We start from the raw sequence: 21,684 nt of genomic DNA on the forward strand, positions 1-21,684 counted from the left end.
GAGTGAACTACATAAATGGTACTTGATCTTTCACTTTCGCACATAAATAGTACCTGGTGATTTTATATCGTTTTTGGTACCCTATGACAAAAATAACCCTAGTGATCAAACATGTGATTTTTTTGTTATGGGGGTATTTTTGGAAATTTCAATTAAATAGAACCAAATATGTGATTTTTTTCTTCCGTTCTTATTTCTTTTTTTCTTCTTTAGTTTATTCTCCTTTCTTTTTTCTTCATTTTCTTCTTTCTTTTTAGTATTTTATCTTCCTTTCTTCTTTCTTTTTTCTCTTTAGTTTATGTTTTCTCTTTTTTCTTTTCTCTTCTTTTTCTTCTTTCTTTTTAGTGTTTTATACATACATCTAATTGCATTCATAATATAAATCAATAACAAAACATCTAATTAAATTAATTATTTAAAGTAATTAAATCAATTGAATATTTTTAATAAAATTAGTTATGCTCATTTTAGGGTTGAAAAACTTAACTAAAAATATTTAACTATTTATCATTATGTATACAATTCACAATTTTAAATTTTGACTATACTGATTAGTTATTAATTTAATATAAAATAATAATTATTATTTATTAATTACTAGTACTAGTTTTTAGTATTATAACAATAATATTATTATAATAATTAAATATAATTATAACTATAATTATGATTAAGTATATTTAAATGATATTAAAATATATATATTATATATTAATTTATAATATCAAAATAATAATATTAATATTGATTAATAATAATAGTATAAAGAGTGAGGAGAATGAGAAAAGATATTATAATATCACTTTTGGTACTAGTTTTGTCAATGCCCAAAATATCATTTATGACATAAATGGAAAAATAAATTTGTTTAGAGAGTATTTTGGGGTGAAAATTGCATCAGGTACCAAAAATGTGATTTATAGGTACCAAAAACGATATAAAATAAAGATCAGATATCATTTATGTGTGAATGTCTCAGCTACCATTTATGTAGTTCATTTTTTTTATTATTATAGAGTCATGTACACCCTTCAAATTAATATGAAACTCATTTTATAAAAAAGTAAGTCCAAATTATTTGTGAATATATTTTTAAACAAAATGCTACACAAATTATTTCGATCCGCGTTATACAAAGCAGAGTATACTAACCAAAAAAAAAAGAAAAAATAAGTTTCGTATATTACAGAAAGCTCCCTAAAATAGTGGTAATTGGGATAATAGTCCTGAATAAGGTTAAAATTTTACATTATTACCCACAAGCACAACAAGGTGTTTTAGCAGACATTTTTGGTGAGGTAAGATTGGGAGCAGGCAGAGAGAGAGAGGGCTCAAACAATTAGGCGAAGATGTATAGTGGGTCCAGCGACGGCGATGCATCGACGCAGCGAAAGATTCCGGCGGCGTCTTCAATGCTCTGGGTTCGTAATCTCCGCCGCTTCATTGGATCCGGCGCCGGCCTCGGATCCGAAGCCCTTATGGGTGCGTATCTACTAACATTTGCTTTGTTTTCCTTCATAATTTCGACAACACTGAAAATGCGGAATCATTCCATCATTACTTGCTTGATTCAGAACTAGAGACCAAAAGAATTTTGCTCGACATATTCAAAGCAAAGCAACAAAAGAGCGCTGAAGCTGGAACCATTCCGAGCTTCTACAAGAAGGTTTTTTTTCAGGAATAAACATAAAAAATAACAAAATTTGGCGTTATGTTGCAGTAATTGTGTTTTTCATTTCCGATTTCAGAAACCTGAAGAAGGTTCTATCAGTCATAGGGTCCAGAGGCTGGCCAAGTATCGGTTTCTCAAGGTATTTCATTTGAATTTTTGTTTTGCTACATGTAGATATGATTTAGTTTCAGTATGTTAGCATTCTCTGCGTTGAGAATCAGTATCAGCGTGCCTAGTATGTTGTTGCTGTTAAAAATGTTTGATTTATTCTTCCACCTAGATGTCCTTGGGGCACTATGTTTAAACTTTAAAGTACAGCTGATAATCAGTTGTTTTTTCCTGTCATGGGTTGCTTGACTTTGATATTTGATGTATAACTGAAATTCACTCTTTCCTGCAATCAGAAACAATCTGATATTTTGCTGAATGCCGATGACCTGGATGCTATGTGGGTTTGCCTGAGGGAAAATTGTGTAATCGACGATGCCACTGGTGCTGAAAAGGTTACTACTTGTTTACATTCATAGTCGTCCTAGTACAGTTCGTAAATGTTTCTATTCTGGTTTATTTGGAGGAGCATTGCTTTATTCTTTCAACCTTTGGTGAATGGAGTTATCCACCAGGACCACCAGACATTCAATATGATAGAGATACTTAAAATGTTTATGTACGTTGTAAAAGAACTGCTGAAGGTTGCAGTATGCCAAATAGATTCTTATTATGTAATAGTACTTGTCCATTGATTGTTTTTCTCTGAAGATCAGATAGTTATGCAGTATGAAATTTGATCACATAAATGCCAGTTTTTGGAACTTTAATCATCACATACTGACTATTAAGTAAATATGAGATGCACTTAATAATTGATCCTGCCTGGCTGAAATGTGTCAAATTGATCTTATTTTAATTTGATAGTGTCAAGGACTCGGGGTTCTAACCATATGCTGTTAATAATTGACATCATCTGGCAATGGCATGCATCTGCCCTGTGGAATCTCAATTGCTGCTATCATAACTTCTTTTTCTAGTTTTGTATGTTTGGCTTTCGACAGAGTATTCCTCATTTTGTTCCATTAATGCCTTCTGTGCATTTATAATTGAATTGTCAGTTTCTGTCTTCTTTGCATCAGATAATCGGATGCTTGTATAGTTCTGTAACAAGTTGGATTGTGATACAGTTATTTTTGTAATTGTTCAGATGAATTATGAAGACTTCTGCCACATAGCCTCGGTATGTACAGAACAGATAGGTCTTAAATGTCGACGCTTTTTCAGCCCCTCAAATTTCATGAAGTTTGAGAAAGATGAATCTGGACGAATATCCATCCTCCCTTTCTACCTCTATGTGATGCGCACGGTAAAAGCTTCTGCTCCTTTGGTTTCTGCCGAAAATTTATCTGTTCAACCCTCCCCATCTCATGTAGATGTGTAGTATATTAACTTGTGTCTTTGTTATGTTATGGTTCTCTGTTTACCTCGATATGGAAAAATGCAACCAAATTGACAATTCAAAAGTCAAAACATAATCCACCTAGGTCTTGCGAAAATGACATTTGGAAATTTCATATTTGTCAGCCTCACTTGAAATCACTTCTCTTTTCCGCTAGTTCTATCACTATTTACTGTATTAGTTTGAACTGTTAGTCTGTTAATATGGATGCCTTTCAGTCCAGAGTTCTTTTGGGCAAGGAATTGTTCAGTAACTGCAGTATGAATATTAAAATGATGAGACCACGTCCTGAGATGCTTGTATGCAAAGATTCCCGATTATGAAATAATGCTTGATCTCTTGATGTCCAGGTTTCTCTCACTCAAGCAAGAATTGATATGAGTGAGCTCGATGAGGATTCAGATGGCTTTCTTCAACCTTATGTATGTTGATTGTACTTTTGAAGCTTTGATTTTGATTGGAATTAATTGTTAAGTACAAACTAAAATGTGCTAATGTCCCTTTTTGATATGAATAGGAAATGGAGAATTACATAGGAGGTCTTATTCCCAATTTGGCGCAGTTGAGGGACATGCCTGCTGGTTTTATTCAGATGTACTGTCGCATAGCTGCCCATAAATTCTTCTTCTTCTGTGATCCACATAAACGAGGTTGGCTTCAGTTCTATTAGTTGGCTTGCTTGTAGAGTTGTCCCTGTGTAATATGCATATAAATACTGATTGTTGATATCAGGAAAGGCATGCATAAAGAAAGTTCTCCTTAGTAATTGCCTTCAAGAGCTAATGGAACTACATCAGGTAATTTTTTTAGCATTATTTGAAAACAATTTAATCCCTGATGAACCATTTTGATCTAGGTTTTAAGGCCTAAACTCCTATTTGAAAAATCTGCCTTGAAAGTAGCCAATTCTTGTGGAATTTGCCTCCATAATTTAGATTGAAGTCTCTAGATCTTTTTACCTTCCTTGCATTAAAAAGCTGGAGTGTCTCAAGCCATTTTGTTACTCTTTTTTCGTCCCCTGTATGTTTTGACTTTTGCATATCACATTATTTTGATCTTATATGTGCAATAGGAAAGTGAGGAAGAAGCGACTGATACTGAACAAGCTGAAAACTGGTTCTCACTGACTTCTGCTCAACGCATATGTGGTTTGTTCATTGACCTTTCTCTATATTTCAGAAATGTTCTTCACACTTTAATTAATGTTCTTTGAGCCTTACTTTTTTCTTAAATTCACTTTGTAGAATTAGTTTCTTAGTGCTAAATTTTAACATTATCCGTCTCTTGTTATAGTTATTTTTCTTTTTGGAAGTGTTAATTTCCCAAGTGTTTTTTCTTGCCAAGTATAGGAGTACCTTTTTTTAATGTGTTACAAACTATATTTAAGGTAGAGTTGTTTACTTTTTATATGAGTCATGTTTAAATTTTAGTAACTTCCTGTATACTATGTTTGACATATATTAGCAAATGTAAGATTTTAATAAAACTAATTCAAGTACTTCTGTAGATGGGTATTGTTGAATTTTCTTTTCGCTGTGTAATGTCAGATTCTTTCATCAAAACTGAGATTTTTCTTGTTGAATTCATAAAAATAATACTAAGCCCATCTCCAGTTCTTGTTTCTCTGTTCATTTATGAACAGGAACAAAAGCCATCCAGTAGCTTGAAACTTCTCCACGTTCATTCTTCTCTTTCCTCCAGAATTAGGCTTTTTAAAACAGTTTTATAAACTGCAAATTTGAAAGTTTCCTTTTGACTCCCTGTTTCTGATCTTGGGAAACTGGCTTTGATTCCTTGACAGTAGTAGGTGGCCAACTTCAGATGTTTGTTTTAATTAGAATATTACTCCATATTAACTGCTGGAATTGGTCCTTGCAGATATGTTCCTTGCTCTTGATAAAGATGCGAGTGGATCACTGAGCAAACAGGAACTTCGAGATTATGCTGATGGGACATTGACAGATATTTTCATTGAGAGAGGTAGGAACCAACTGTATCCCCTAAACAAAAACCACAAAAATTACCTCTTTAAGTTGATAAATTTTGTCCATCCGCAGCCAATTATACATTTTTTACAGTTGTTTGGAATGTCAAATCATTGCCTCGTATTTTTCAACACTCTTCGACATGTTCTGAAGTTAGCATCATTTACTATTCATGCTCGTCTCTCTAGAAACCCTTTTGATTCTGTGAAGACAGTGACATTGTATGATATGAAACTCCATTGGTAATACCTCTTTTATGAATCTTTTCCAGTTTCCGCCATAAAATGCAATTCTGTGAGCCCGGCAACTGTTAAAATCAGAAACTAGTTAGTATTTTCAAAGCTCACTTCAGAAATGAAGACTCAAAAGCTGGTTTAAACAGAAATTATACCCCATATTGTAAATTTTATTACCATTACATGAGCTCCAACTATGTCGTATTTCAATTTTGTTTGCCATAATCTGTATGATTTATTTTGGTTGTAAACTTTAATTGTTTTTGTTATCATGTTCTTATCAGTGTTTGATGAGCATGTCCGGCATGGAAAGAATGGTAATGGTAATGCTCGCGAGATGGATTTTGAGAGTTTTCTCGACTTTGTTCTGGCTTTAGAGAATAAAGATACTGCAGAAGGACTAACATATTTGTTTAGATGCCTTGATCTTAATGGACGAGGATTCCTCACGACTGCTGATATCCACACATTATTCAGGTTTGGTTTTAAGTTGCTGAAGTGTTGGAATATACTCCATTCGTTATGCTCGTCTTGATTTAAGGAAAATAATTATACGGAAGTAAAGAGGGGTAGCTTCAAGAGTTATGAATGTTCCTGATATAAGCTTCCTACAAAAACCTGCTGGAATTCCTGCATGTAGCTCTTGAGCACGATCTACATGTCTCAAGTTGCAGACACATGAACACCGAGCTTTGGATCTTCCCAAATAATTTGTCTTTAATATCAGATATTGAATGATACTAAAATCTTCTCTAATGTGGAACAGGGATGTTCACCAAAAATGGATCGAAGGTGGCAACTATGAACTTTGTATTGAGGACGTGAGGGATGAAATCTGGGATATGGTCAAACCAGCTGACCCGTTGAGAATAACCCTAGCCGATCTACTCGGTTGCAAGCAGGGCGGCACGGTTGCAAGTATGCTAATTGACGTGCGTGGATTCTGGGCACATGACAACAGAGAAAACCTTCTGCAGGAAGAGGAAGAACCCGGAGAGGAACAATAGGAACCGTCTTCAGAGCCACTTGTAGTAATAATTCATGTTGCAGAAGACCATTAGGGAAATTTGTGGATTTGTCAGCTAGGTTTGAAGACGACCGAGTGTTGAGAATTATATATGTATAGAATTATCATGTTGTAATTGTTATATCGTTTGTCTAGCTTACTAACAATCTATAATTTTAGTAATAGAAATGTGTTTACTTTTGGTACTCTGATCATTTCAACTATATTAATATGACAGTTACCAAATGTGTACATCAATAGATACATACCAATATTTTTCAAGGACAATTATTTTTAATCCAATTTAGCTATAATTAGAGGAGTGTTACAAACGGTTTCGTAGTATCTAAGAACATTGTTTTATAATTGCAAAAGGAGTGATTTGTTTAGGCTAAACAGGGATTAGACAAATAGGAAAGGGAAAGTAAAAAAATCCTTCCCACGACATAGAATGCTACACTAAACCTTTGGTCTACTCTTTAATCGATCGTTATAATTCAAAACAAAAGGAACAACATTTTTGCTATTGGTTTCTGGGGATTACAAGAGATACAACCGGGCGTAACACAACCCAAAAGAAAGAATACAAAAGGAGAAACTGAACTTAAAATTACAACGGAAAATCGAAACAACTAAACCGTGAATTAGCCGAGTCGAGGAGGCCTCTTCCCGCAAGACAAGATACGCCCCGGTAGTGCTCTCGGTTTGGCGTGTCGTCCCCAAAGGTAAAACGGCTACGTCTCTGGTGAAGCAGCACCGCTATCAGCAGAGCTCCGGCTAACTGGATGGAGGAGAGGGCAGAGCTTCGACAGAAAGACAATGCAGAGAGAGGGAGAGAGCTTATGAATACAGAGAATGTTTGTTTTTGTGTCTAATGCAGTGGTATGACTAGCCTATTTATAGGCCAAACCACCATGCAGGGTCAACCAAGCCATTGAAGGCTCATCATGGCAAATTCGTAACCGTCGTCGGTTACAGGCGTGTGGCTTTCGCGTGTGGAGCATGTGGATTTCTTATGTGGCAGCCGTGACTGTGCCTCGCTTGACGATGTGTCAAGCCACTTGGATTGCTGACTCGGCGGTGGTCTAAAAAGATTAGTTTGGGCCAAGCACCAAGCCCAAAGATCACCCAAAGACCAATTGCCAAGATCGAGATCGGGATCGGGCCCGAGGCCCGCGACCACGAGCTCGGGCTCGGGCGGGCGGCGGCGCGCTTGTGGGCTCTTTCACCCATCTTGGTCCACTATAATTATTAAGTAACATAAAGTCACTTAATTTAAACACATTAAAATATGTATTACTTCTCCTATGTGGGATAATTAATACTAGTTAATTACTTCCTAAGCTCAAACTCCAAGCTTTAATTAAAAGCTAATTATGCCCAACTTTAATCGACTATTTCTCACTCACCGGAAATCGGATTTGAAAAAGTGAATATACTACATTTATCTACGTAAAATGTAGATCAACACTATATCATTTAATTTCACAAAATTAAATGTCTCGTCATATTTATTATTTGGTCAAAATCCATTGACCGGGCATATTTAATCCATGATTTTTACATTTGCACCTCTCCAATTGATTACAGGTGCATTACTATCAGAGACTAACTAGATCGCATTGGCATATATCATGTTCAGTTTACATCACTGCTGGACTTGTGAATCAGCGACGTTCTGAGCCAGTCTTATTTTTTACCTGATAAGAGTGTTCCCCTTGCCCTGCTGCTACTGAAGTCTGTTGCGTATAATACATGTCTGTAGCCCCGTCTGGACGTTTACTGATCCATTTAGGAAGTGGTGATAGAAGTGGACCTGTCTGCTGTGAGAGTTGAGCAGCGGTATGTGGCATCTGAAAAGAGTTTGGCGATCTTGAAGAATATCCTGCAAGTGACCTGCCTTTGGAAGAACCTCCTTCTATAGTTAATGCAGACATGCCGCCTCTAAGGTCATGATGCTGTTCGTGATATGAGTATCTGTCTTGCGCGTTGTAAATTGGCCTATTGTTTTGCAAATTATTTAGGGCTCCACCGTATGGAGCACTTCCCATCAGAGTGTGAGGGCTGTATTGGACACTAAAAGAGTTTGGGTCGTTATAATATCCCTGTTCGTTATAACCATACCGGCCATACCCAGATGGCACGGCTGCTCTTGGCCTATAAGATGCATGGCGGTTCGGATAATTTTGGATCTCTGAGACTCCCATTTCATACCCAGGTGGTCCACATGATTCCCGTGGAAATTGAAAGAATTTGTGCGGTCTGACTTTATGTTCAACGTATTGTGAACCAGGCGATGAGCAGCTTCTCCCAAAATAGGACCAGATATCGCCCTAGAAACCTGTGGTCTGTGTACGATACAGACAAGCGTGATAAGGGAACTAAACCAGTCACAAGAGCAGCACGTACTTATTTCCTTAGATCCAAAAGGTATTTTGAATTAAGGTTCGCTAATCTAAAGTTCACAGCAAAGAAAGGGACCCTTAGACCACTGAATGAATCTTAATGTTATGTGTAAAACTACGACTCCCAGAATAAATAGTTTCGGCAATCACTATTCCTTGCTGTGTATGCATAAATTAGTCGTACCTTTCTTTGCCTAGCTGGTGCCTTCCCCCATTGTCTTCATGCCATAATGTTGGGGCAGGTTTTATGTCAAACGATTTAACTGTCTGCAGTTAAAATATGAAATTAGATACAGAATGGAAAAGAGAGAGTAAACTGTGTCATCATTTGACCAACTCATGCCTATGCGGAAAAAAAAAAAAAGAAATATAAATACAAACAAGGAAGACGGGGATGAACGTTTGGCATGATAGTGGATGCTTGCACAATGGTAAACACACACTTTGGCCTGTCAAACCCTAGTGCAACTCGACAGAAAACTATGATAAAACAAAAGACAAGATACATTGAACGAAAAGTACCGAATATCAGATCTTTCAAAATTCAAACACATAGATATGGTTACACTGAAAGGGCAGTCCAAATTCTAGTTATGGTGTGTGGATCGCATCTTCTCAATTTAATTCAACTTTGTTGCTCATTTTTTCAATTATACTGTCAACATTTTGTTTTAAAATAAAAAAAGTTTAGTTCGCTGAGAATAAAAGAAAGATAGCAATTTGAGATGAGATGGCTAAGGTGGTTGAATGGCAAGAAAAGTAATTATGCCATAATTCCAATTTGAATTTGTTATCTTTACAGAACTCAAAGAAAATTCTTCTCTAAGTAGAAATTGGCATTCAAAGAATTGTGCAACCAAATAGAATTTTAGTTCCTCTCCAATGATGTTCCACATCTTCTTTAAAACCAAATGGAGCCTCAGCCTATGCATCTATGACCAAGAGAAGTGGCCATAAAAGTTGAATCATACCTGTACACGCATATTTACACCAGCAGAAGGAGGTTTTGGAGTGTGGGCATGCGGTGTTGGATTCAGATATGTCACATTTCTGAAAAAAATAGAGTACGCTCATTCAGGGTCCAGTTCAGTAATCTGCAAAAACAATAAGGTTGAAGGGCTCATATCACATACAAGGCTGGAGAAGGGATAACCCTTTTCAAGTCATTCCTTTTAGTTAACCACAAAAATCCATTCATTCCAGCACTGAAACAACCAGACAATAGAAAAGAATCAACATTGCAGAAAACTGATGTATAAGATAAACTTTCATCATAGTAATAGATACAGATTAACCTCGCAACTGCATCAACAGGCCATGGGGATTTTTCAATGCCAGAAAGACGATAGTAGATGGCTATTTGAGCAGCCAAAGGGTGACGAGGATGAACATATAACAAATCGAACATGACACAATTTCGAAATTGCTCTTCCTCCTAAATGAAAACTGAAGATGGCTCAGCATTTTTATTTTCCAACCATTGTATCAACACGTAGCATGGTACCACATTCATCCAACTTTTGAGAATTAAATGAATTCAACTTATTGTTGCTGTCATATAGTACTACATTCATCCACGAAAAAAACCCTGTTTTTCCATTTTGGGTCATCCACAGAAATTAGTAGTAGTATCTATCTATTTATAAGCTTTTTTTTATCTCTAATGGGGTGGGCTTCATTTTCCACTAACAACACTTCAACCAATTTTTCTCTCTCTTACTTTACAAATTTTGCACTAAAAACCCGTGCTGTCCACAACTAAGACTATTTTTTGTGGAAGGAGGTAGTGTTTTATTCTAAATCACTAATTATTCATGCAAGATCTACACAAAGAGGGCAGGCAGGCATATGTAAATCTCTAGCTTTTCAGTTCAAAATTTAATTATATTTTCAACATACTAATTGTTTCTTTTAAGTTCATAGATTAATCACTAGTTATTAGAGACCAAATGGATGCAAATCATACAGACCGTTAAAGTTTCGTCAAGTTTCTTGGTCTCAGCAAGCAATTTCTTCTCGTCAATGAATTGTAATTTGGCAACACCCAGAGATTTCGGCAAATGAAAGACATTAGTTTTTGGTTAAATAGACAGGATACAACTGGTCACCGAAGCAAACGATATTTTAATGATATGAAATACCTGCCAAGCGAAGCGTTTTCCATTCATGTCAATTTCAAAATCTGGCCACAAGAAAAAAAAAAGTATGGTGAGCAAAATACATAATACGGAGTATACGGAAAAGGGCAGTATTCAAAAGATAAATGACTACCATTTGGATAGAAATCAACAATAGGTGATGCAGGATCAGACATCAACCTTCTGTACCTTTCAGGGAGAGCAGTAGAAACAACATTGAGGTAACACAACAAAGATGAAGAACATTTGAAAAAATGTTGATGTTGATTCATAAACGCAGATGGGCATAAGAGATTAAACCTCTTAAACACATTGCAACTGATCCCCTTCTCCACTGGATTAAACGATTTTATGTTTTTCTCACAATATTTAAAGAAGACTAAGAAAAGGAAAAAAAATCTGAAAATTGTCAAGGAAGAAAGAGGATATGAAAATAAAAAGAAATGCAATATTATACAGAAACTTTAAGAGATTATATAGAATAGGGAAATAATTCTATAGAGTTCCCGTGTTGGTAGAAAACCAGCTGTAAAGTTGTCGATGGAGCAATTGATGCTTACTGCAATATTTAAAATATAAACTTGTGTAGATTTATAGTGAAAAGAGTAGCGACAAGTGAAGCGAAACTGCTAAACAAAGTAACAGAGAACTGAAATTACCACATCTGATCGTATTTCATCAATCTTCTGCGGATCAGATGTAATAATACCTTTCTTTATATCCAGGTTCCCCCAATTTCACCTGTTAAAGAGAAAAGAGTCACCATGATATTAATATAAGCCACTACTTTGATACATGCAAACAGATGGATCAACAAAAAGAAAATATTTTGAATTTCCAAACACCAGCGGAGAACACATGATAGCAAACTGAAGAATAATTGATAAAATTACAGACCTCTGCTAAACATAAAATATAACTGCTGGGACATTATTAAAACTACGGCGAATCACTGTCTTCAATAAATCAGGACAAGATTGTCTTTTGAATTCACGATTATCGCATAATAGCGCCCACGTTACAAGTATGACAATTAGTAGTTTCGATGTTCCATAGTCCAGCAATTAATTTGCTAGTGCTATCCAATTCCATTATAACCAAAGGATCTATAATTGGATATGACATTGTTTATGGTACACCTTTTACTATTATTAAAGTGTGAATTCTAACAAATTTTATAGGAGTATTACTATTAATTTAAATTCTGCAGATAGGCCCTAACAAAATGAGTACGAGATAAGAATCAATTTGTACGTAAATTTTTTCAAATTTGTGATAAGATTTATCTATATTTGATGCATTATCATTTGGCTAGTTACTAACTTATTGGAAACAGTAATTTGACATTGAACATGAGGGAGAGGGTAAGAGGGAGGACAAAAACAAGAGACAATCAACATGTAAGACTAGTTAAGACCAAAACAGGGCATTAAAGCATGTGGTATTCTGACATTGACATCACAGGCCGCACCATGCCTCTAATCTTACCAGCTCAAGTCACCAGTCAAGAACTGAAATAAAATACAAGTTCGAGCAAACTCTGAACATAGGAAGTACCTTGTCCCCTGCTGAAGCATTAGGATTTTGACTAGCCTGTCCCCTTGCTCTTTGCTTCATCTCTTCATTATTCTCATATGCCTGGTAAAACAAGGTGTATCAAAGTTATTGGAATGGGTCATAAGTTAACTAGAAAGAATACCTTATTAGCATTAAAAACAAATAGATATAAGAAAGCTAATGTCAAAAGAAAGTAAAGAGGCTTTTTTATGTAACGGAAAAGTTTAGATGACACGCAGCCATGAATATCATCTTGTAGTTAAAAAAGGACGGAGAGTATCTTCCATATGCATGCATTATTAACGGTTTAGCTTATCAAAATGATATGGGACATCATTAAGTAACTGCTACACCAACAAAAAGTGTTATAGCCTTCTAAACTTCTCATATTTTCAGAATAAGCCACTTAAAATATCCAAATAGCAATCCAAAAGTACTTAAAAGGTGTGAAGTTGTTTCATTTATGTCTTTGCAGGTAAAGGCAACAAAAGAATGACATGCATCATTTATGTTTCATTTAGGTGGTCTAGCGCATTGAGTCAGACAGGGTAGGTGGCAGCATTGACCCAGTAGCAGGAAAGTGACAGGTGGAGAGTTGGAGGGGGTCAAAGTGGTAGTCAAGCATTGATGGCTCAAATGCTAATTGAATTTTGTACGCATACACTCTAAAATTTCATCTTTTGGAACAACTGTGTATTTTCATCGACTAGCACTGGATGCAAATATACTAGAAGTGTGTTATCGCAACATGCTTAAATAATGCTAAAATATAATCAGATTACCTCGCCAGCATCTGTAAGATAAGTGAATTCCCTTCTATATACGAGCATGAGCAAATTTATGGCACCCTACGTAGGGCTGGCAAATCGTGTGGATTGGGTCATTATCGGGTCAACCTGATAACGACCCAACCCAATAAGGCCTAACTCGAACCCGACCTGTTAAGGAAACTATAAATCCGAACACGAACCCGACCTGCTACCTTCAAATCCGAACACGACCCGCACCCGACACGAACCCGTTATCGACACGATATAATATGGGTTGACACGACACGATAACGACCCGAACCCTATATTAAACGATTAAAACATGATATTACACGATTAAACCTTATTTTTCAACCTAATTTACACGATTAAAATTCATTTTATACTATTTAAACCTAATTTACAAGAAATAAAAAATTAAATTAATATACATATTTTTAAAATAATAATAAAAATAATATTATTATTTCTTAATGGGTTATCTGTATCCGACCCGCACCCAACCCGAAATTATCGGATTCTTAATGGGTCAACCCGATAAGGACACGGACCCAATAAGACTTGACCCCAACCCAATATTTTCGTGCGGATTCGTGTCGGATTATCGTGTCGTGTCAAAAATTGCCTGCCCTAACCCTATAGATTGAAAAAGTATATAAACGAAAAACTTAATGGTGGGAACACGGCACGTGATTGATAAATAAATCATGTGTAGGCATGTAAGATGATATAGTAATATATAGCAGGGCATATTTGATTGAATCTGCACTTAATGCCTGAGTTAGGATAATAGATATAGTTGACAAGCTTGATGTCCACAGGAGAGCAATGTATTCATTAGATTCAATTCATATATACCTCTCTAATTTCCAATGTGAGCATATGAGGAAGAAATTCATTGCCGACAAAAAAGCATACGAACACAAAATCATCCACCAGTCTCTCGAAATCAATTTCAAATGGAGGATTTGGAATATTCAGCTCATATCCCAAGTATTCTCGCAAATTGAGAAACTGGCAACAAAATATGGAAGTACCACAATAAAAATCAATTATAGAGACCAATCAGGAGGAACTATGAGACAATAAGAGTAAAAGAGCTTGACTAAGCCTTCAATTATGTAACCTGATACTTCTTCTTGTGAATGGGAGTGTCGTCTGCATACTTTGTACCATCACCATTGGCTCCTCCACTAGGGCTGGCAAATCGTGCGGATTGGGTCGTTATCGGGTCAACCTGATAATGACCCAACCCAATAAGATTTAACCTGAACCCGACTTGTTAAGGAAACTGTAAATCCGAACACGAACCCGACTTGCTACCTTCAAATCAGAACACGACCCGCACCCAACACGAACCCGTTATAGACACGATATAATATGGGTTGACACGACACGATAACAACCCGAACCTGATATTACACGATTAAACCTAATTTTTAACCTAATTTACACAATTAAAATTCATTTTATACTATTTAAACCTAATTTATAAGAAATTAAAAAATTAAAGTAATATATATTTTTTAAATAATAATAAAAATAATAATATTATTTCTTAATGGGTTACCCGTATCTGACCCGCATCTGACCCGAACCCAACCCGAAATTATCGGGTTCTTAATGGGTCAACCCGATAAGGACACAGATCCAATAAGACTTGACCATAACCCAATAATTTCGTGCGGATTCGTGTCGGATTATCATGTCGTGTCGAAAATTGCCAGCCCTATCCTCCACGACATTCAGCTGCCAGATTGCCTGCTTGGCCGCAGAGAGAGCATTTTTCCTGGTCACCTGCAACATAAGGGGAAGGGGAGATTTCCATTCAGTTCAGAAACATTAACAACTAACCTCCCTCAGCAGAAAAGAGAGATTTTCATTTAGTTCGGATGCAATAGCAACTAACCTCCCTCAGTATTGAAAAGTGGACTTCATGAGTAGCTAGTGAGAGCATGATCAGGTCCAGCATCCTACTTAAAATATATATAAGAATGTCGGGAAAATTCGAAGAAAGGACGCCATGCAAAAATGTATCCGCCATTTGGACCATGAAAAACAAAGTTTCCAGACATGGTATAGACGCGAGAAGCTCTCGCGCGTTTTAAAGTGAAACACGCATGAAGCTCTTGCGTGTTTTAACTAAACACGCGAGACGCTCTCGCGTGTTTGGGTTGACACGCGACACGCTCTCGCGTGTTTCAGCTAGACACACACGCGACACGCTCTCGCGTGTTTCAGCTAGACACAACTTCTGGTCCAAACGGCAGAGACCTCACTTTCCACTCGCGAATTCACTTCCAGCTCGCTCAATCTCTCACTCTCAGCGACGGCCAACGTTTCTAGCCGGCGAAAATCGAAGTGAATCCGTGATTTTGTTGCTCTAATTCCTATTTTAAGTGGTGTTAGGTAATTATTGACTATTAATTTCAATTATCATTGCTATATGTTAGTTAGGTATAGATTTAGGGTTTATGGCATTGAACTTGGTATTGAATTTTCGATTTTAATGTTGTTCAATATTTATCTAAGTATGTTGAATTTGTAGTATATGATGTTATGTCGCACTTATTTTGCAGGTTTAATGGTGTTTGTGAGTTTATATTGGGATGTCGAACTCAGACCTTCTCTCCCAATATTGGATGTAGGCCTTGTTCTGCACAGCCCAGTTCGTCTTAGCCTTTCCACGCCGATTGGTTTTGAAGTGAGTTTCATTGAAACCCCAATCACGCAATTCCGGGATGAACGGCGTGCCTCCAAATTGTCTAACCACGCGTTCAGGTTCATGTGCTTCTACAATAGCCCAACACACAATGTACGTCACAGATCTCCAACTGTTGTTCATATCGAGACAGGAGTCTGGCAATTGACGGTCCACGTAGGGCATCCAAATAAACTACAATAACAAGTTTATATTAAAATTACCCAAATATATATCAAACATTATTCATTTTACCTGGTTATTTTGGAGTAATGACAATTGTTCACGATAATGTCGAACCGAATGTTTGGGGGCTCTGTTTATCATATAGGAGCCAGTCCACCTACAATAACAAAAGTTATCAATTAAATATGTTGTCATTAAATACACAAATGAGAGGAAACAACAAACTTACATTAAGGCACATGGAGTGTTGTTTGTATGATTATCGATTTCCCAGAAATGTCCTTCAAAGCGCCGAATATTGAAAGAGGCTGTTTCCTGGCCTGCCCACGCCTTGCGCGATATATGACTGTGCTGATAATGCAAAACAGAAGGATCTTCTGGTCCATATCGGGACATCCTAATATAATCAAAATTTAACCATGTTCAATAATTCAAAACCAAATTCAATAATTCAAAACCTAAATATCAACCACATTCAACAAATCAACACCAAATTCAACAAATTAACACCATATTCAACCATATTCAATATTTCAACAATAATTCAACCAAATTCAATAATTCATAACCAAATCAATAATTCAAAACCAAAGTCAATAATTCAACAAAATATCAATCACATTCACCAAATTAAGATCAAATGCAACAAAATAACACCAAATTCAACATAAAATAAACATATTGAATAATTCAACACCAAATTCAACTAAATTGAACCAAAATACTTTCTAACCCATAAACCCTAACTATTATACCCACCTAAAAAATACCAATAAAATTCGAAAATAAGGGTTCAAACTTACCTAACAACACTTCAAATTGGAATGGGAGAGCTAAATATGGGATTAGCCCGCTGCTTTCACCGATTTTCGCTGGTTTCGCCGCTGCTCTTCGCGTGTTTGGGGTCTGTTCTGCCTTCTGGACGTATTTTGAACCAAGGGAGACACGCGAGAGCGTGTTGCGTGTTTGCTTTAAACACGCGAGAGCGTGTCGCGTGTTTTCTTTAAACACGCGAGAAGAAGACGCGTTTTTCCTTTAATACACGCGAGAGGAATATGCGTGTTTCACTTTAAAACACGCGAGAGCTTATCGCGTCTATACCATGGCTGGAAAGTTTTATTTTCAGGGTCCATATGGCGGATACATTTTGTCATGAACTCCTTTCTTGGAATTTTGCCTAAGAATGTCTCTTGTCAAAATGCAAAACAAACATGAAGGTAAGAAGAAAAAGAGAAGAACAAGAAAGAATAAGCTAATTGTTTCTCAAATCTCACCAGTCCATATAGACAGTGCCTAGTGTTTGGACCAAAACCAGGAATGTTGCGTTGTAAACGAATATAAGACATAATTTTGTGCTCACCCTCGCCAGGAACATTAGCGTCAGAAAGAATAACCTTCAAAAATATTCAATGCCTTGTAAATATATAAAGAGAGACATGTTATCCTGAGATCAAAAAATATAACCCAAAAACAAATAGAAAGAATCACTCCACAAGAAGGATTCATCTCATCTTGAGATACAACCAGGAAACCCTATAAGATAGTTTCAAACAAACCTTAAGAAAGTGCCATCCAGGAATTGGGTTCAACCTTGACTGCACATAGTATTGAAGTGCTATAGAGAGCACTGCCATAAATGGGGTGCCAGGGGTGATAACATTTGAATCAGATGTTTCAGTCTTTCCTTTTGGCAATAGTTTTTCCCCCTCAAGTTCAAACTCTTTCCTCAACTTGTCTTTTTCAGCTTCCTGGTATAAAAAAAATAGGATACAGAGGTTGAATTTCTAACATGAATATCAAAGTTTACTTAAGTGCATAAAATCCAGGATGCATACAGCTGCAGCAGCATCCTTAGCAGCCCTGAAACGACGAGACCTTTGCTGGTTCATTTTAGCCCTGGGAGCGACACCATCTGTTGAAAGGAAAGAACATTGGTACTGTGCTTGATCCTGAGTAGAGATCTTATTATATTAGGCTTACCAATTGCCAAATAAAGGAGCCTTCTTGGACGAACCAATGATACAACATGGTCAATGTAATTAAACTTTATTAAATGATATGAATATAGTCAATGATGTAACATGTTTAAACCATTTCCGGTCTTTGCCATACGAAATTCTACTACCCTGACTCTAGAAAAAGAAAGCAATCTCTAGAGAAGACATCAAGACAGAAATCAACCTTGATATGTAGCATTTAATTCATGATTATATTACTGCAGCCAATTTTAGTACTACTATTTTACAATAATCACAGAAGTCTGGATATTGAAACGCATAGTGAGGCCATAGTGAGGCATGTTCAGAAAAAAAAAAAGATGCAAACGATACTATCTTTTACTCTGCAACATTGTATATTACAAGTCATACATGATTATATCCTTGCTGATAATACCTTTTGAAAAGCCAGACAATCTATACATGAACTATGCTACAACCTCACATGATTCAGTAAACCAAATGACGTAAGAAATCGTTGTAAAAATGGCATTCCAATGGGGAAACAATAAGCTACCTTGCCTTCGGGGTTGTGAATTACACCATTCATATCCAAATACAAATTATCGAACTCAATGCCATTAGGGTTTGGCCTTGATAGGGTTAATTCTTTTTTAGTTCTAGTGTGTTTTTTTACATTCTATAAGTGTACTGAGCTTTTTTTTAAATTCCGGCTTTGGAAGTCTCCCGTTAATGAAACGCATGACCGTGATGCGTTTTAGGGTAAGACGCATGAGCGTAATGCGTCTTTTAATTTTTTTTTATTTTAATTAAAAGACGCACGACGCACATGCATCTTAGGGTAAAACGCATGACACACATGCGTCTCTCTTTTACACATAAAGTGCCTTTAGTGGTAAGAATTTCATGTTGTGGCCGTGGAGACCTAAGTTCGAATCCCAGCAGCCACATACTCCAATTATTTTTTATTTCTATCTCTCTTCTCCTTTAATAATTATGCATTAAAATATGTGTCGTTTCAAATATCTATATTTTTATTAAATAGAGGAAGTATATGTTTTTAGTTGTTTAATAAAGTGTTATTTTATAGTAGTATATTTATGGTTTTTAAGACTACATATTAATATTGTTTCTCATTTTATTAAAATTGTATAAATGTGCCCATTTTAAGACTAAATATTAATATTGGGAATTCCCCGTGAAATTCCCAATAACACCTCCTGCCACGTCATAAGGATTTTCCACTGCTCTGCTACGTCATACGGAATTCTCACTGCACAGTGGCGGAATTCCCCGTGGAATTCCCACATTATAAAAAATTCACAAATTCACAAATTATACAATTTCCGAAATTAAACAATTTACGGAATTAAAATTTCGCCGTGAATACGGAAAAAATGCAATTACTTTATTTTAAAAAAAACGTACTTCATTATAAAAAAATACATAATTACTAAAAAAATACATTATTATTAGAATAAAAAATTGTATTACATTCATAGTATTATCAACATTGAATTGGTTATCAACATAAAATTGGTAACCAATTCAAGCAATTATAGTAGGAGGCGCGCCGACTCACCGCCACCAATTTGAACTACCTTGAAGAATTCATTTGACTATACGTTATACATGAAGATTTTCTATGCAAAAGACAAATTTATAAATAGATGAATTCGCTTGCCACGTCAACGCAATGGCGGACGTCCGCACGAAATTCCCCGTGGAACGCCTCGGACCTGCGACGTCCTCAGCCCAATTCCGTATCCGTGGCGCGACGGAATTCCGGGACGTCCGTGGAAATTCCGCGCGGAAGTCCGCCATTGCGGATGCTCTTAAGAAAATAGTTTATTAGTAATTTATTTTATGAAAATAACTTAAACCCCATTGGGGAAGAAGGGTTTAAAGCATCTCCAGTGGGCGGACATCCACTAGGACATCCCAAAAACATCTTCTGCCACGTCACTAGGACTTCCCATCCCACTGCCACCTCACTAGGACATCCCCTCCTATGTCCGCCCTTCCCACTAGGACATCCCGCAATAAAAAAATCACAATAATTTAATTACGTAAAAACGGAAATATAAATTTGACACGGAATACGGGAAAGCAAAATACGGGCAAAAATACATATTCATAAAACATAAAAAAAACATAGTTAGAAAAAAAGCAAAATACATAGTCATTCAAAAAAAGAAAAATACATAATCCAACATCCCCGGCTCACTCCGCGCTGTCCTCGTCGCCCGTGCCGCCCCCGTCGCCCGTGCCATCACCGTCGCCCGTGCCGCCCCCGTCGTCCCCTCCGCTAATCTCGGCGCCATCATCTCCAATGGGGGGCATCCCCAAATCGCGCCGACATCCATCGATGACATCCTTCAGCATCCTCTTGTACAGCGGATCGGTCGTGCTATGCCACCTATGCATGGTCCGGACCAAGCTTGTCGTTAACTGAGCGCGGGCGAGGCGGTCGATATCTTCTTGGGGAGCAGGGGCCTCCGATTCGACCTCGAACGACCCCCTACCGCCGCTGGTTCCCCTAGCCCTCCGCTGCGCAGCCTTTTGCCCAACCGGGCGACGACGACGGCGAGAGTCTGATTGCGGTAGCGGGGACAATTTGTCGGCTTCCGGGAGCTCGTGCGAACCAGCACTGCTGCTGTATTCACCGGAAGCGTTGATCTTCGTCCGCTTCGCCCAGCCCGATTCGACTCCCCCACAAAACTTTGGGGAATCCTTCACCACGAGAAAGGCCTCCCACTGGTCGAATTGTTTGAATTTCAAGGCTCTGTCAGGGTACTGAGCAAAGGCACGGTTCCGGACATCCTCCTCGGACATACCGCTGCTTGCCTGGCGGAGGTTGTTTTGGTAGAGGCCAGCAAATCGACTAAGCTTAGGCCTCAATCGCTCCCACTGTTTCCGTTACTGTTCGGGAAGGCGACGCTTCGCCCCAGCCGGTTTGTGTGTGTGGTAGGCTTCAGCGATCCGATGCCACAGTCTGTCAATATGCTGGTTGGCACCGACATAGGGATCCTCGACAATTGCAATCCAAGCCTTCGCAAGCGCGACGTTTTCCCACTGGCTCCAGATCGTCCTCTTTCCGGTCTCCTCATCCTCCTCCTCTGCCACCGTTCGTGAGGAAGACCCTGGGGCTTTCCCCTTGCCCTTGCCACGTCCCTTCCCCCTGCCCCCGCTCATATCATCGGGCGTCTGCCTGACTGGAGATATCCCCAACTCCTCAAAAGAGAAAGTGTCTATGCCGGTGAACTGAGTATCCGGAACATAAGTGGAAGGGGTATCAGTAGACTACATATCCACAACCGGCCGATAGACATCGTCCGCTAGTGGTTCAGGGCCCCTGCCACCCCCTCCCACATGCATCATCCCCGGCATCATCCCCGCCATCATCCCCGGCATCATCATATTTGGGGTCATGCCCCCCATCATATTTGGGGTCATGCCCCCCATCCCCGGCATCATCATATTTGGGGTCATGCCTCCCATCCCGGCTGCCCTGGGCATCATACCACCCATACCACCCATCTGTCCCATCCAATTGTACATATAAGGGGACATCATCCCACCCATGCCCCCCATCTGTCCCATTCCCGGTACCGTTGTCG

At 37.7% G+C, this 21,684-nt stretch overlaps 1 protein-coding gene, 1 non-coding gene and 1 pseudogene across 2 annotated transcripts; 2 read left to right on the forward strand and 1 right to left on the reverse strand.

The window, feature by feature from the left end:
* Positions 1–1,280: 1,280 nt before the first annotated feature.
* Positions 1,281–6,555, forward strand: LOC121795350 (probable serine/threonine-protein phosphatase 2A regulatory subunit B'' subunit TON2). Its single transcript, XM_042193874.1, has 12 exons — positions 1,281–1,482; positions 1,575–1,666; positions 1,749–1,811; positions 2,077–2,175; positions 2,871–3,029; positions 3,473–3,544; positions 3,640–3,772; positions 3,855–3,919; positions 4,195–4,270; positions 5,001–5,102; positions 5,628–5,820; positions 6,110–6,555. Exons 1-12 carry the CDS (start codon positions 1,350–1,352, stop codon positions 6,348–6,350), a joined length of 1,428 nt encoding a protein of 475 aa, XP_042049808.1. The 5' UTR covers positions 1,281–1,349; the 3' UTR covers positions 6,351–6,555.
* LOC121797507 lies at positions 5,911–6,025 on the forward strand. The gene has a single exon (XR_006049872.1). It is a non-coding gene; the product is annotated as a small nucleolar RNA snoR104 (small nucleolar RNA).
* Positions 6,556–7,843: 1,288 nt separating the features above from the next.
* LOC121796693 lies at positions 7,844–19,679 on the reverse strand (annotated as a pseudogene).
* Positions 19,680–21,684: the final 2,005 nt, after the last annotated feature.

Source organism: Salvia splendens, chromosome 3 (assembly GCF_004379255.2).
Source record: "Salvia splendens isolate huo1 chromosome 3, SspV2, whole genome shotgun sequence".
Classification (NCBI taxonomy): Eukaryota; Viridiplantae; Streptophyta; class Magnoliopsida; order Lamiales; family Lamiaceae; genus Salvia; species Salvia splendens.

Bases quoted from the DNA above. Each gene is read 5' to 3' on its own strand.
- LOC121795350 (XM_042193874.1), top strand. From the start codon at position 1,350: ATGTATAGTGGGTCCAGCGACGGCGATGCATCGACGCAGCGAAAGATT. The intron at 3,773-3,854 runs GTTGGCTTCAGT...TGTTGATATCAG, and splicing joins CTGTGATCCACATAAACGAG to GAAAGGCATGCATAAAGAAA. The intron at 5,821-6,109 runs GTTTGGTTTTAA...AATGTGGAACAG, and splicing joins GATATCCACACATTATTCAG to GGATGTTCACCAAAAATGGA.